Raw genomic sequence first — 17,553 nt, 5'->3', positions numbered from 1 at the left:
ACTTCTCAGGACTAAGTGCCTTCCTGTTTTAATAGATGAAGTAAGACCATCTGGAGATCATTCCTTTCTCTGTCTTGGATATATTGTCTTGTTCAGTTACTTGACATTGGATTATGTGACAAAGAAATGGCTCAGTGATATAGGAAGTCTCCCTTTCCAAGTTCATCATAAAAATGCTTAGATAATAGAAGAGTTGAGCATTCTTTGGAAAGGTCTGTAAAATCACTACTTGATAGTCATTATTGCTTGTACAGTACTTGCATGGACTTTAGGAGCTTTAAACTACACAACTATGCAGTAAAAGTCCTAAATATACCCACTGTTTAATAGTGTCTTTACAAGGACCTATATAATGATCATAAAAGCCGTTCGATCTCTTCATATTTCCTGTACCTCTTCACTATCAGACTGCCAACCTACAATAATTGTCTCTATAACATATTTACTAATCTGTCCTCTAATGAATAGACTTTAAGAGATGGTCTAGATTTTGCGGTGGCATGTGTTCTCAGTAGCTAAATGACATAGTACAGCCTGCAGTACTGACCAGATGCAACGCTGTGAAGGCACAATTCAGTTTGCAGCAACGGAAGTCTGAGTTCTGGCTGTATGTGGAAAAGAACAGACTCAGAGAATGGTTAGAAAATGTCAGAGCCATGCCCATAAAGAGACCCATGTAACAAATGATGAAGAAGAAAATAACAAAAGGTTAAAAGCTGAATTGTAAGATGCCTTCCTTATTTCTGAAAGAGGTCCATTGGGCCATGTGAATAACTACTTGTTTAAAATATTATTAATTAGGAATATTAGGGACTTCTGTTTTATACTAGTTTTGCATAATTTCTAAAAGCATTCTAGTCTGTTTCTTCAGCACTAGATGCATTATTTAGCCCTTGGATATCAGATTTGGAGATCTAATCACACAATGGTCACTTGCATGCAGACATTTGTATTTTCATAGCAGGTTAACTGCTCACGGCAATGAGCGTTAGCACATAAACTTTCTGTACTCCAGAAACAACTGTTTACATTTGGGACTGAAAATGTAGGCAATAGTACTAAATTATTACTAATTTCTTAAAGAATAAATTTTCATGTCTTTCAAATATTTCTTTGAAATAATAAGCTGTTTTAGAGATATGGGGACAAACAGTACCTTAAAATCAATAGAGTAACACCTCGGTTAGCTTTGTCTGCACAAAAGACAAGTCAGAAGTAACAGCATTTTTGGGATCAAGGATATCACATAACTTCAACTCTTAAAATATCATCATATGTTGGGGTTTTTTTATTCTTACTGTATGTCTTCTATAAACAAATGCCTTAAGGAGGAAGCTTGTAACACTGACTGAGACATCCATGTCCATCTTTCCATGAGGGGAAAGAAGAGGAAGATAATGTTTCTTCCAGTCCAGGAAATACACTGTTGTAGCCTCCTCCGTCTTAGGGGTCTCTCTGGGAATGCTGAACCAACTGTGTCTATCTGTAGGCATTCTGTCCTTTCCTAAATTTGAAGATGGCAGACTGTGTCAAAACCTACTTAAAAACTCTGTCCTCTCTCCTCAGTAAAACCTCTTGCTTCCAAGGTGATTTATTTTATGTAAGTAGTACTAAATTGTCAAAGTGGATAAACTTAGAGGGCAGTTAAACAAGTTGTAATTCTCTCTCTGAAAGTTAAAAATCATTGTCTTTTATACCTGAATTCAGTTGATTAATTTACTTTTTAAAGAGGGAAGGGTGTTGTATTACTAAGTTTTAATTACGTAGTACCTCTCAGCTCTGATAACACAATATATACAATGCCTGTTCTGACTACATATGTGTAGGTAATTTAATTATCATGTTTATCCAGGTTGGATTCTTCTATTTTATTTCAGTGATACCTAGTTCCTTTTAATTTTGAATCAGTTTCATTTGTCAATAACTGAAATGTAGCTTTAATTTGGCAAATGCAAAGAACAAACCATACAAGAATGTTAAACAATGTTCATTTGAAAATAATAACATTTTGTTCAGATTTACAGATGCTTTTATGCACCATGCTGTTTTAAAATATACTTTTCTGTAAATATGCCCTTGCATGAAGATTCGGTTGGATATTCTTTATTTAGAAGGAGCAAATTTCAGTTTGCTGCACAGCAGCAGTGTTTTGGACCGGTTGGTCTCTATGTGTCTGTATCTGTGGCTGAAATTTTGGCCAGTCACCATGTTTTGAGAAAAAGGCCATAGCCAATTTATTTTTTATGTCTCTCTGAAAATTTAATCAGAATACTTTTAAACTACAATATTAGACTATTGGCACAAGATTCCAGATACTTTATATATTATCCAGAAATGCTTGAAAAAAATTCAAACATAAGCAGATACTGGATAGATAGATATATCTGTTTGATAATTGTATAGTAAACGTGTATTTTGCTATTTACCTCACAGATGTGGATATAGTTATACATCTAATTTCTTTGTGTAACTATTTCCATTGGATATGTAAATACAGTAACTGTAGGCACAAATTACCATAATTGGCCATTTTATGTGCAATTATCTGATTTTCATACTTAACTGTGGTAATTGTACACAAAATTAGACTGCAATTGCCTGTTCATCTAAGCAGTTCTGTCCATGAAATATTGAAAATCTAAAAATAAATTCTAATAAACTATGCTTGTGATTTGTGGGTATACCACTGTACATAAAAAAATTGCTTTGCCCAGTCCTAGATAAAGGATACATTAGAAGTCACTAGAGCACAAAAAGCATATCACAGGTAGTTGATAGATCACTGCAGCCATGTAGTATTGTGATAGTACATATTTTAACCTGAATTTATGGTCTATGTAATAGAGAAAGACCGCGTGGTGGTCTGAACAATATACTTATTAGTCATCAAGCCATGTCTGCCAATGGAAACTTCTTACTTTCTACCTGGCTCTTCCTACTTTCCAGCTTCTGTCTTGCAGTTTAGCAGGAAACACATTCCAGTCTCTGGGATCTTGTGTGGTGTTGCAGACACCTGAAGAGTTTATCGGCAACATTAATTTATCTGAATGTATTGATCTGTCTCTTCTGTCTCCCAGGTTCATCTGAGTTGTTTTAAATTACAAGATGGGATGAAAATGACAACAATGTTTTTAAAACAACAAACCTAAGATTTAAGTTCTTGATTATAGAATTAGAAACACTGTTACCAAAAAGGAAAAAAAAGCTTTCCCCATTTCCACCTTTCTAGATATTACTGTGCAACATGGATTTTCTTATCCTAGCTAGCTTTTGAGTAAGAGGCCAAAGCCTCATTTCTCTGATTCTCTCACCCTTTCTGTCTTTCAAAAGACAAATCTTCTTTTCTATTTTCAGTTCTCTGTCCCCAGAACTTTCTTCAGTTGTTTCCTTGAGAAATACAGCCTACGCATTCAGATTTATCTCTTCTCCTTTCTTTAGAATTACATTTCTACCCTTCTCTAGTATCTTCTCTGAATTAACAGTAATTTTTTTATTACTCTATATGACACATTAGCTTATTAGCTTTCTACTTTTACAACATTTTCAAAACTCACAAAATTCTATAAATCATATATCAGAAGAGGCATTCAATGTACATACTTTAGAAATTTATAGTGTCTAGTCTATTTTAAGGCTTCATAGAGACTACATAAGATATAGTAGTAATAGAGATGGCATATAGAATTCAGAGAGCTCTGTAAATTTTCCTTCCTCTCTGCCTGAAGTTATTTGTCTGTTTGGGTTTGCAAGTATACAGGCAGAACTGGAAAAAAACAATTAAAGAAGATACTGCTTATTCTCAGTTTTTATTTATTATTAAGATTATTAAATAGTGTTTGGGGAAAGACTTGGGGGGCATTGCTTTATAAAGCAAAAACTTATTTAATCCACAGCATACAAATACTCATATGCCTTAAAATGCACATGTACATCTCCCTGGAGCCCTGGAAAGACTAGCTACTTACGTGATATGATAAGTCTTTCTAATACCTACAGTTGCTATTTTGCCTTCTTCCAAGCTTTGATTGTTGTCTTGATAGTAACTTTTATAGTGATACATGAAACTAGCCTTGTGTCTGATACATTTTCATTACAGTTTGTAATTTCACTACTCTAATAACAAACTGCTATGATTTAAAACCAGTTATACTGAGAAGAGAGACTTAAGGTAAATGTCAGAGTATTTCCAAGAGAAGGACTCAACTATGATTTCAGAAACAGTTGAATCAAGAAGGGTTACATATTTTGGCATATCATGAGCAACAAGGTTTTTTGGGGCATGTTGTTAAAAATGGATTTGGAACAATGTGGATACATAGGGACCTGATCTGCTTGAGAGCCACAAAGCTGAAGTATTAATGTATTATTAGTAAAATTTTAGTGGAGTCATTCTGAAGCATTTAACATATATTACCATACATTATATTGTAAACCCTGCCTGTGTAGTGATCTCATGGAGGGAGTTTATAGAAGCTGAGCAGTTCTATTATGTGATTAAACATGCATTTCTGAAGCTTTTGGTTTTTTTTTTTAACAGAACAATGAAAATGAAACAGCACTGCATTGTGCGGCTCAGTATGGTCATTCAGAAGTAGTTGCTGTTCTGTTAGAAGAGCTAACAGACCCTACAATAAGGAACAACAAACTAGAAACACCTCTGGATCTGGCAGCACTTTATGGACGTCTGCGTGTTGTAAAAATGATCATCAAAGCATATCCAAACCTGATGAACTGTAATACAAGAAAACACACTCCTTTGCATCTTGCTGCACGTAATGGCCACAAAGCTGTTGTACAGGTGCTTCTGGAGGCTGGAATGGATGTCAGCTGCCAAGTTAGTGTGTAATTTCTTTCTTCCCTTCTTCCTTTCCTCCTTTCTTCCTTTCTTTCCTTACTTTCTTTTATCATTAGAATGTTATTCAAATGAAATAACTTCTTACATTTTTTCTTTTAAAATACACTTGCATTTACTTTGTTAGAAATGCTGCAAGGTGATATATAATACAGATTTATTTTTTATGACCCAAATGATGTGTTCAAAGGGATAACTCAAGAAAGATACGTGTCTTCAAAGCTGAGCGTATATTTTAATCTTGTCTTGAGACATGTAGGTACACAAATCATATCAACCATTCATGGAGGTGTATATATATTTTCTTTTAACAACATTGGCTTTAATGATACTAAGCTGACTTGCTAAAGCTATTGGCCCTTAATGGTCATAGCAATCTGAAACAATGTTTGACTGAGAACTCATTTTCTCAGGGTTATCTCATTTTAAACCCAAAGTTACTAAGTAATAACAATCTTGATTTTCTGCTTTTCTAAACACTTGTATAAGTCTAAAAGAAAACTCTATAGCAATACACTCTTGCAGCTACTGACTCTAACCTGTTAGCTGTTTGGTGCATCTAGTTCTATGCACAGTAAATTATAATGGTGTAAAAGGGGTAACTTTAAATAAAAGAGACATAGATGGGGACAGATACAAGATACAGCAGCAGTAAGTTTTATGTCCAATTCTTTGTAGTGGAAAGTGTCCAAGCCTTTTAATTACAGACGACCTGATTCTATTATGTGTGAAGTCTGGCCTCAGTCTTATGATTTCTCTTGATTTGATTGATGGCACTGTATTTGAGTTTAAAGTGTATTTTATCTTCAGATTTCAAGTAGCCTTCTTGCTGTCTCAGTATATATAATATGCTTCAAATTAAGGTTGTTTCAGCTTTATATCTATTTTCAGATAAACCAAACAAACAAACATAATTACATCTATTTTAGAGTCACATCCAGGCATTCTTACCAATAGGTGATTTAATAAATTGTGTGAACTTTGCCTAAACTTTGACTAAGTTTTAGGTGCATTTAATCAAACACCTTTGTACACGTAATTCCCTTTTATATAGAAAGATTGCACCTGGGTTCCATGCACTTTTGTTATTTCTGGATTCTTCCATCAAGGTCATGTTTTTCAACTTTTGAGGAAAAGAATGTGAAATGAGAAAGAAAAGATACATTAAAAAAACCCAACAAAGCAAACCAGAAAATATTAACATATTTTAAGATTAAAAATGGATATTCTCAAATGCCTTCAAAATGAAAATGTGGTAAAATTGTTTCGCTACTTTTATTAGCTCTAGTTTCTTTTGAGTTAGCATTATTACTTGCTTCAAACTATTTCAAACTTTTTTTCTGTGGTTTGCTTACTTGTGTATTTGCCTACCATTATGCTTCCAATTTAATTTGCTTTTGATTTTCTTTACTAGAAAGTGATACACTTGCAAAGGTTAATGCAAACAGCTCTTTTGTTTCAGCTGTCCTTTACTATTACTACATCTTCAGTAATTTAGAAAAGTTTAATACTAAAGCAACACATAACAGAATCCTCAAATACATGTTTCTGAATGTATAATTTCTCATCCATCTCTAGCAAACAATGAGGAAAAAGTCAGAAAGAAACTGAACTGATGCCTGAATTGATGCTTAAGAAATAGAATAATTGAAGAAAAATAGTCTCTGTCATGGCAACTTACAAACTGATGGTTACATGAGGGTTGAATATCACACAATACGTTTATGAAATGTGTTCTTCCTCTTATGTAATCTGGATAATTTTAGCACTACTGTGAATTCTCTTAAGCCATTTCTATCTATAGTTATACCAAAAGTTTTTCGCTGGTCTTTAAAAAATACAGTGGCTGCAAATTTTGTAGAATCTTCTTTTAAGAAATGAGAGATTCTTTTCATAATGGTGATCTGTTTGCCATCTACACTAAAATTCTAGGACTTTTTTTTTTAATTCTAATTTGTTTTAAGTAATTTATATTCTTATTTTTGTCGTTATTCTTAGGCGGGGGGATTATTTTATTTTATTTTATTTTATTTTATTTTTTGCACTGGGTAATCTTGTTTCTTCTGTGTTTGTCCTACTTGCCATAAGGAAATATCATTTATTTATTTTCTCGCCGGTATACATATTCTCCATCAATATGTTCCTTTTCATTCAGCATCTTAGCATATTGGCAAGTTGGCTCTGTACATATTGTTAACTTATTACTTCTATAACCTCTGAAAAATTCTTTGCTGATGATTACTGGCAGCTTATTAAACTGAGCAGAGCATACAGTATCAGCCTGTTACTTAAAACTGAACTCAGCTTTTTTAATATTAATTAAATTGCTCTGCATCACTGATTGGGAAAGAACAATATACAAAGTATAATCCCATCTGGTAAATAAAAATTGTACACATTCATACACGTTAAATAAATTCAGCTTATCAGCAGTAAAGAGCTCTCAGAATTTGGAGAGACAATTATAGAAGTAGCCTATCTGCTATCACTCTGTAATTGTAAATATTTATTTGTTTAAATGGGAAGTTTACTTTAGCCATGTTATCTTTCTCTTCTGTACTCCCTGAGCACTTTTAATCATAGCAAATATTTGGACTAATAATAGACAGCATTTAATTTTTGATTGGATTAATCACACATTTTATTCATTTCCCAGGTCTATTCAATATCCTTCAATCTGAAATTATTTAGAAGTAGGCAATACAAATCTGCTTCATCTCTTTATGCTTTGAAGTTTTCATTTAAATTGAAACATATGAAAAATACACAGGTTTTGGGTGAGTGATAGATTTTGGGCCCTCAGTAAAATAAGATACTGCACAGTTCAGTGTGTTTCATGTAAAAAGGAATTTTATAATTGTACATACCTTAAAAACTTGGCCCCTTCGACTTATCCAACTTTTATATACCCCTATTTGCCTTCCCTGTCTGTTCCAGTAATGATGGCAATTTCCATTGCTTATCACTGTAGTTCTTCTGCAAAGAGCTATGCCCTTTTCTTTTTGCTGTCACTATGTGTGGAAGATACTCCATGAATCAATTTGCAAAGCTACCATTCCATCCTTCAGATTATGTCAGAAATCCATACCAAAACTATAGTAAACTGCCTATGAATGAGGACTAGACAAGTGACCTAAATACAAGCTCTGGCATATTTACATGGTTAAAAAAATCTCTCATCAATAAAACCCTTGATGCTTTTATGTGAGCCTGCAAATTGTACGCCAAGTTGATTTGTGTATCCTGGTGTTCCTACTGACCATGTCCTTCTATCCTTGCTTGCTTTGTGTGTTCAGCTGTGACATTGTACCTGCATTTAGCTGTAAGCTACTTGAGGCAGGGACTGTTTTATTATTTGCTAGGCATAATTTGTGCTATCGTTCTCTATATTTGATATACAGAAAACTTATGTGAGGGAATCAATATAAAATCCATTGATGCAAACTCAAGCAGACTTTAGCTCACTGTGTTCATGAAAAAATACCAGCATTTTTTGCATTAAATATCACCGGGGAAGAATTTCCAAATATAATGGTAGTGTTCACTTTGCCAGGAAAATATGATCCAAGGCAATGAAAGCTTCAGGAAGTAAAGGAGTAAATATTGTCTATAAATCTTAAGTTTGCTTGTTGTAGTATAGACAACAAGATTATATTAGTGCATGGGTATACCATTACAAGTGAAAAAGATCTACCTAAAAACTCTAGCACATCTTACATGATATATAGAAATTAATTGCAACTACATTTTTTAATCCTTCCAATTTCTTTAACATGCTCGATTGCATCAGAAAAAAAAACCCAACATTATTTCTATCTTCAAGTAGTAGTCCACATGTACATTTACAAAGAGATATACATCTATTCAGCCAGTCCTCCAAGTTTCTCTTGGACCTGTTCATCCTGAGGCTCAGCATTTTCCCTATGTTAAAATGGAGTTTGGTAACTGACCTCTGGTAACAAGGACATTTCTGCCTTCTGGACAGTTTTTGAGTCGAGGGATCTAATTCACTTGTTAGTTATTCACTATTACCATGAAACCCTGCCTAGAGCTTTTAAGATTTACGTCAGCATTCCTCTTCATGACATCTCATGCAGGATTACACATCTGCATCTTACAAGTGTGCTTTCAATCTCCATATTCCCAGACTGATTTTCTTTCAGTTTCGTGGTAATATTTCTGCTCTTGCTCAGAAAATCACCTATATAGTGGACAGACTAGTCCACTGTTTACGTGGTGTGCCTTTCAAATTCCTCTTTTGAACAGACTGTAATATATATCTCATTGCTGGGATATGGCATTCATTAGCATTGTCTGATAGCTTGGAGTTTTAAAGCAAAGACTGCCCCAGAATTCAGGGCAGTGCAGAATGCCTGTAAAGCATTTCAGGATCATGTTCAGATATGACAAGAAATATCAAGGTAGAACAGACCAAGAAGCGGGAAAGTATAAAATGAAAAAACTGGCATTTGGCTTTGGATTCCTCTCCCAACACTATGAATTATGTATGTAGGTGGCTTAAATTTCTCTACCTCCTTTATGCATAGCAGAGCTTTGGTTCATTGTTACAGAACTATCTTCTGGCTCTCAAGTTGCCCCAAGATAGATTTGTTTGCCTTAGACATCTACAGGAAATTTCCTCTTCTCATTATAGTTTTCATTCCATTTCTTATGAGATGTATGCTTTCATCAAGGAAAATATTACTTGCCTTTTCTCCAGTGGGGAGTTTTGATCAATAGAAAGGACTGCTGCCAGTTCTGACAATTATCATATTAGGATCTTTTCCATCCCTTAACTGAGGAGTCTGAGGATAGATCCTCTTCCTTGTCTTCAAAGCTGTTGATTCAGCATGCTGGCACATTAATCTTTGTCAGTCTCAGATCACGCCATGGCAATGGATTCTAGATAGCTGTTGTCACTAAAGTATGTCCATTTTTTCCATTAAAAAAGGTTCCTTATTAATATTAATACAGAATGATCTCTACAAATTTAGTCAAGGTGCAGCTGGTTCCCATCTCTGCAGTTCGTCCTCAGTAGGACTAAAATTTAGTGCTCAGGCCTCCTATAACATTTGAACCTCTGTGGATTTCATTGTTAGTGTATACATCATTAATTATTATCCCTGGCAGAATCACAGAATGGTTGAGGTTGGAAGGTAACTCTGGAGGTCATCATTCTGTTCAAGCAGGGTCACCTAGAACAGGTTGCCCAGGACCATGTCCAGACAGCTTTTGAATATCTCCAAGGACTGAGACTCTACAACCTTCCTGGGCAACCTGTAACAGGCCTCAGTCACCTGCACGGCAAAAAAATGTTTCCTTATGTTCAAACAGAACCTCCTGTGTTTCAGGTTTTCTCTATTACCTCTTCTGTCACTGGACACCACCGAGCCTGGCTCAGACTTCTTTACACCCGTCCCTTCAGGTATTTGTACACATTGATGTGATCCCCTGTGAGCCTTCTCTTGTCTAGGCTAAACAGTCCCAGCTCTTTCAGCCTTTCCTCACAGGAGAGATGCTTCAGTCTTTTGATCATCTTAGTGACTCTCTCCAGTAGCTCTGTATCTATCTTGTACTGGGGAGCCCAGAACTGGACAGAGTACTCCAGGTGTGGCCTCACCAGTGGTGAATAGAAAGGAAGGTCACCTCCCTCAACCTGCTGGCAACATTCCTCCTAGTGCAGCCCAGGATACTGTCAGCTTTTTTGCTGCAAGGACATGTTGCTGGCGCATGTTCAAATATGACAGAATATGTTCAACTGTAGTGACTATTCAAATGTGAGAGAGACATTCCTTTTTTCTCAAAACAGTGAGTGATCAATTGTGATTGAGCCCCTATTTTGGTGTTCTTCTCTGGCAGGTTACCGTGCCAAAGTTCTCCCCATTGTGGCTTTTGAATTTCACCACCTGTCTTTCCAACGAAAAATATTTTGGGAGTCAAAGCTATACTTCACATCCTTGATGAAAGGGAACTCTATGTTAATAGTACCAGGTCCATCCAATAGTCTTGAGGTTTATTCATGTCAGTAAGTGACCAATCCAAAGGAAATGCCATATCCACACAAATACCAGGGGATAATAGGCTGTGTCAGAGCCTTTTTCAAGATTGCTGATGTCAAGCCTTTTTCAGTAATCAGACCTATAGCTATCAGTGACTTTTCTGGGAACTGTTTTCATTCCCAGAAATTTCTGAGCTGCATCTTAAGCTCTGTGTGTACCTTTGTGGTTGTGCTATGTCATTGCCGAGTTATCCACTCTTAGTGTCAATTGCAGTTACTGGAAAACTCCTGTAGATACTGTTTGAGTAAAGGATTCCAAAACCATCTCTAAGTAAATCTGAATATTTAGTCTTCTTGTTCAGAATAAGTCTGTGAATGTTCATCTGGATTGCTTCTGAAAATGGAAAGATTAGAAATTGTTTTTAGATATGTATTTCATATGTATATTCTCTTACTGACTTCCTTCTCCTCTCCGTTATACTGTTAGTATACCTGATGTGCTGGATGTAAATGACATTGGGCATGCTCTACTTTGTACGTCCATGTACTAAGTATGAAGAAAGATAAAAAGTGAGTGTTCCTATTATGGACATAACAAAGAGTTTTCAGGCCCAATTGGTAGGACATACATACACTTACTGTGCGCTCACATCCCATCTCAGGATCTCTGATTACTTCTAAATACCCTGTCATTGCATCGCTGTAACACCGGTGCATTCTGATATGGCTAATAAATAATAAATCACTGTTTTATTTCAGAGTTTGGGGTTTTTTTTGTGTCTTTAAAATCTTTCCACCATAGCAAGCATGACAATGGTGCATTTGGATAAAATATAGAATATAGAAAAAACAAATTCAAGCAGTAAAACCTTTAACATTTGCCCACAAATAAAAAACACTCAAATTTACTCTCCAAAAAAAGGAGATGAGCCGGAGATTCAGTGAGATCCGGTAGTGCTTTAGCTAGTGCTAATGCTATTGTATGGAAAAGCATTCTGTTCAGATTTTTCAGTAACAGTGAGCAGTATAAAATACTAAGAAAAGTAGCTTGTTAAGAGAGAGAGTTTGTTTTTCAGTACTGTAAATTTTATTTGAGCAAAAGTCCATTCACAAATAATTTTGTGTCACAGAAATCTGCAAAATCAGGTTCACAGACATCTGAGGTAGAATTTAAATGATCTAAACATAGACATCTAATGCTGTTGGAGGTGCCTTAGGGTATCCAAGACATCTGTATGGGGCAGATATGATGCAGATCAAATGTGAGCATCAACTGGAACATCAGCTGGAGGCCAAGTGGGATATCCTAGGGCATCTCTCACTGTGCAACTGAATTGACCTTCTAGGGTGTGATCCAGTTTCAGATTAAAACACCTAAGTGTAGATGTCCGCATGTAAACTGGCTGACTCTGCTGAAGAGCTATGTTCCACTGATGGTATTGACTAGATTTTCACTGCCTTTAATAGGAGTTTAGAAATTTTACACATATGCAGGCTTGTTAACTAGGAGTTGTATTACATCCCTACTATATTTTCTTATATAGTTATTAATTTTTTTAGTAGAACTGACAGCATTTATGTTGTTGTCTTGAATAATAAAAAAAAATAATTATGGTAGTATTTGTTCTTGCTCATTCAATGTTTTTTATGTGTAGATGAAATAGAGGGGAAAAATAAATACTTCTTTTCTAAATGTATTCTTTTCAAAAGGATTCATTGGTATTTTAATTTGCATTTTAAATGTCACAATATTTTTTTTCTAGACAGAAAAAGGGAGTGCACTACATGAAGCAGCCCTATTTGGAAAGGTGGAGGTAGTACGCATTTTGCTTGAAACAGGTAAATCTAATTTACAGGAAGCACTGAACAAATATCCTTAATATTCCTAATCTGGTGTATGCCTCCTCAAGTTTCGTTTATACAAATTATTGTTATCTGTCTCAGCCTTTGCAAATCTAATCACATGTACCTCTCCTTAAAACAGTGTCCTTTTAGAGTAAGAAATTACTATACACAGAGAACAAAAGGTATGTTTTCACTAAGACTCAGAAATTCCATATATTACTCAGTGTATACCACTGTATTCTGAGAATAAATGTATTCTGAGAACAAAATGGCTACATAAAATTTTGTTATTCATTCTGAAAGATAGCCAAGAATATTCTTTGATCTAGAGGCTAAAAGACTCATGTTCACATTTATTTCCTTCATTTAGCTATTCCTAACAAACACACCATCCTGCTTGCTCCCTCTTTTCCTGGATAAACTTTGAGTGCCTGTGAAGAAAGGGGAAGTCATTGTGTCTCCAAGAATTGCATTTGTGCTGAAAGGACAGGAGAACAGGGATATAGAGTCCCAACAAACGCATCTACTACATAATAAGAGTTTCAGAATTGTTGCAGCTAAATTACTCATCTAAACAACTGTCTTAGATAAATGAGAAGACCAATGAAAATGAAAATATGTAGAAATTACTTCTCTGAGATAGGTGAACTTCCATTACACTGAGGGATCTCATTGATCTTTATTATCAGTGCTTGTGGGGTTATATATTGCAAAAGAAGCTATGTCCTACTCACAGCTCCTCATCTGAATCTCAGCTAGTGCATACCAGATCTGAGATCTGTTTTCAGAAAAAAAGGTCCTTCCTTTTTTTCTGCTTCAAAAAAGACTCAGAAGATGTTATAAGTAGCTACTGCAAAGGAAGGGTGTAAGTTGGTATCTCTGGCCTCTGAAAATCAGCTGCCACTGCTAATTAGCCCAGCAATATTTTGGCTTTATTTTCAGTGAGAAAACACATATCTCTTTCTCACAAAACAAATTAGGAAACTCTCCATCAGGTCAGGAAATGACAAGAACTGCAGACTTTTCTGGTGAGTGGAGAAATCCTTCCATACTTCCAGATGTCCTTATAAATCCTACTTCCTCTGATTTCCTCTATTCAGTGTCCCGAGAAGAATCTCATTCCTTAGGACCTTTCATGCCTTTACTTTTTATGAAAGTATATGTAAACTAAAAAACAACTTCAGTCTTCTACCATAAGGGAAACATTTCCAAAGTAGCCCCTACAAGACAAAGGTGTAGAGTCATGCAATATCATGTACAACAGGTTCTCTGAGACCTATCCAGGATAAGCCTCAAACTTATTTATGGTTATGTTCAAGCCAAACAATTACTTTGTCAACAGTCTCAACAGGCTGTGAGGAAATGCTCTGGCTATTCACACAGCCCTTATACTACATATGGGTATTTCAGTCTACTCAGAGCATGAATTTCGAACATGTCGCCATGAAGTACAAAACTTTTAAGCTTAATAACTTTGTCAGTATTGCTCCCAAAACACATACTGGTACTACGGACTAGAAAATCCCCAATGAATCAGAGCAGCTAGGGAGAATTAGAAACCAGGAATGCAGGAAAAACATTCAGAGAAGTTCTTGATTTTATAAAATATTATTTTCAGGATGGCTGTTTCTTAGGAACAGTCTGTTAAAATAATCCCAAGTTTGGTTTAAGAAGCTTACTTCATATCCCCATGAGTTACAGAAACATAAAAACAATTCATGTCAGCATGTGAATTTTAGGCTACTCAAGCTTTAAACAGAAATGGATGCTGTACTTCAACTATAACACAGCTGTTAATCTGCTACAGTTGTAAAACCGCTTGCATTCAATTTGCCAGATAATTGAGTCTGATATGCCACATTTATAATCAGAAGTACTTGGGGTTAAAAATTCCACAACAGATCATTTTCTTTTTCAGGAATTGATACCAACATAAAGGACAGTTTGGGTAGAACGGTTTTAGATATTCTTAAAGAACATCCATCTCAGCAGTCACTCCAAATTGCGGCTCTACTTCAAGGTAAGTCATATTCAGTTATACATTTGTTAGAGACAAATCAGAATAGCATGGAGGAATATTAAGCTATATAGTAATTTCTACTCTTTAAATATTTCATTATACAAAAGAGTAGTCTTTTGAATTAAAAAGACAAAATGCTTGTTTGCTAGATACACAAAAATAAGTGGTTGAATATCTGAATTTCAGAGTAAACCCTTTCTTTTTTCTCACAATAGACATTAGCATGGTGTGTCACTTACAGTTATTCTTTGTACATTCTTCATTACAAAATAACATATTGTAATATTTCACTGCAGTTCCATTAAATTGTGATGGTAAACTATAATTGAAATGCTCGATTCATTCATAAATAACAACTATGACTGAAAGATGATGACAAATTTTCAAAACATTTCATTACATTTTTCTCATTTTCCTTAAATTTAAAAAGAAATTAAACCAGGCAGTAACTCTTGTCATTATAGCAGAAATAATATAATTCTGTTGTACATACGTTTGTTCTCATTCCTCATCTTACTTTCATGGTCAAAGACTGATGGAACTCCATTGTTTATTTCAATTTTTTACTCTAGAAGATGGCAGTAAAGTGATGAAATATGAACTAGTACATAACTCAGTGTTAAACATCATTCCTTCTCTTCTATGGAATTTGTTCCCTGCATTTTCAGAGTAGTCTTTCATTGACTGTGTTTGACAGAGGAGTTCCCTGCAGGTATCATTGCTGCATTTCCACCTGTATTGATTATTCCCATCTTTAAATAAGCCATTTTAATCAGTTCAGTGTTGGTTCTACATATGAACTAGCTCATGCTTCAGTCTCCTGCATAACTGTATTTCATAAGAACATTTCCTAGAGAAAATGAGGTCATGTGGCCACACTGTGTCCTTCAGGTTTTCTTTTCTACATAACTTCCAAACTTGTTAGCCAGCTTCAGTAAAGTTTTCCAATGAGATGATGGACTGAAGATACAAAGCTCCTATAAGTATAACGAAAATTTTGCAGGCTGGAGGAGAGGTATTCTCATAAGGAGCAGGTTCATAGCTGAACTGAATTAACAGCTTGCCTTCAGGTGTCCCTCTCTCCCTCCTTCCTATTTTCTTTTTCCCTTTCCCCCATTCCCCCTCTTCCTCCTCCCCTACTTCCAGCTACAGAGTTCTCGTCCATATTCCCTGCTTACAGGAGACTGCAAAGTGATCTGATTCAGTTCATGAACCAGTAATATATAAAATATATGATTTATTATATTACCTATATTTAATAGTATGTAACAATAATAAAAAATAAGATTTTAACTGTATAAATATACATTTATTTGTTTTAATGAACTTGCCTCCTATGTGATTCAGGTCCCAGAGTTAGCTCTGTCCCAGGTAACTGGTAGAAATGTGCATCAAAATGTGGGGAGGAGGATATGGGTGAGGGAAGTAGGACTTCTCCCTATCAGTGGAAGGGAGTTCCTACTTTGACTCATACTGTATGGTGAAACTTCAGCCTTTATGTCCTCACTGAGCTGCAGCGTGAACATACCACTATGTAGAGGAAAAGAGGGTTAATATCATACTGAAACTTCTTCAGTGGCAAGAAAAGGGTCAGTCAGAGCTTCCACTTTCTTAGACATCCAAATCAATCATCCTTCAGATATTGATCTAAGATTCATTATAATGTCCCATCACCAACTAAAATAATTTTCATTTTATTGTCTCTGCATTGTTCCATTTTCTTCTTAGTGTGATAACCTTGCAGTCTCAACCCCATTGATAAACCAAGTTTCTTCAAAGTACCCTTGCTCTATGAAAAATACAGCACCCAAACCCCTCTCAAGGGTTTGCCATGTTGATGGATCAGTATCTGTCCTTAGTTTTTACCACAAAAAAGAAATACATCAATTTCAAGGCTTTTTGGTGCTTTGACATGCAATCTTTTTCACACGTGTGCCTTGAAAATACAAAGAAGACTGCTTAGTAGTTTCAGCTCATATTAGTATGACGAAACTGTGCTTGTAATGAGCAGCTGTTTATTTTTGCTCTGTCTGCCTCACAGTCAGAAGTGATGTGCAAGGATGAAAAATGTTTACAAAGATGCCATTCTGAGTCTTAAGAAAACCTGGGACCCCCTTCAGAACTCCCTTGTGGAACCCACTGAGATTCTTTTTCATCAGCAAAGGGTTCACTGAGGCTTTAATCATCAATGATAAAATTTGAGCTGTGAGCTGAAGTTGAAAAATAAAATCAGGAGTGGCAGATTTCAGTACTAGCACTGATGATGATACAGTAGACCTACCATCCTCTAAAAAGCCAGCTGAGTATAGTCTTCAAAGAAGTGTGGGCATTTATCCTGTTGTAGCTGAAAAATTAGGGAAGAACTGGGATTTTGGGAAACCTGAATGTACTGTAATTGAGTTTGACTTCAGTGGGTAATGAATTCCATGCAAAGAAGGGCAATTGCTGAGAGAGTTAGTGGCTTCCAAATACATTCCTGTTAAAGCTTCTGTCTTCAGATGATTGTCTAGAGAAGCTTACATGTCTCCTTTATGTAGACTTACAGGAAAAAGAGATTATATGAAGGGTGTCAGACAATTACTGACCAGATTTTGTAAGTTTCTTCCTAATTTTTTTCTTTATGCAGACACAATGGCATTGAATTGATTCTTTCACCTTGTTGCTAGGATAGAGTAAGATTTTATCATCTAGCATTCTCATTTTTACCATTTACCCCTTGCATTGTTATGAGTGTTACTGTACAGTTTATAGTATTAACATAGCATAATGTTTGTCCCTGCCACCAGACATTAGCTTTCAAAACATAAAACAAAGGCTGAAAGATGCATATAAACAGAC

The 17,553-nt window shown here is 35.4% G+C and overlaps 1 protein-coding gene across 8 annotated transcripts in view; it reads left to right on the top strand.

The window, feature by feature from the left end:
- ANKS1B (ankyrin repeat and sterile alpha motif domain containing 1B) overlaps positions 1-17,553 on the top strand; it is a 450,635-nt gene that overhangs the window by 65,073 nt on the left and 368,009 nt on the right. For all 8 annotated transcript variants that reach the window (XM_076335327.1, XM_076335287.1, XM_076335320.1 and 5 more), the window contains exons 4-6: positions 4,538-4,834; positions 12,614-12,689; positions 14,614-14,715. In XM_076335327.1, the coding sequence (XP_076191442.1) occupies positions 4,538-4,834; positions 12,614-12,689; positions 14,614-14,715 (475 nt within the window). The remainder of the gene's footprint in view (positions 1-4,537; positions 4,835-12,613; positions 12,690-14,613; positions 14,716-17,553) is intronic.

Source organism: Aptenodytes patagonicus, chromosome 1, assembly GCF_965638725.1.
Source record: "Aptenodytes patagonicus chromosome 1, bAptPat1.pri.cur, whole genome shotgun sequence".
NCBI classification, from domain to species: domain Eukaryota; kingdom Metazoa; phylum Chordata; class Aves; order Sphenisciformes; family Spheniscidae; genus Aptenodytes; species Aptenodytes patagonicus.
Note: the sequence above shows the minus strand (reverse complement) of the source record. Positions and strands in the feature narration are given on the sequence as shown.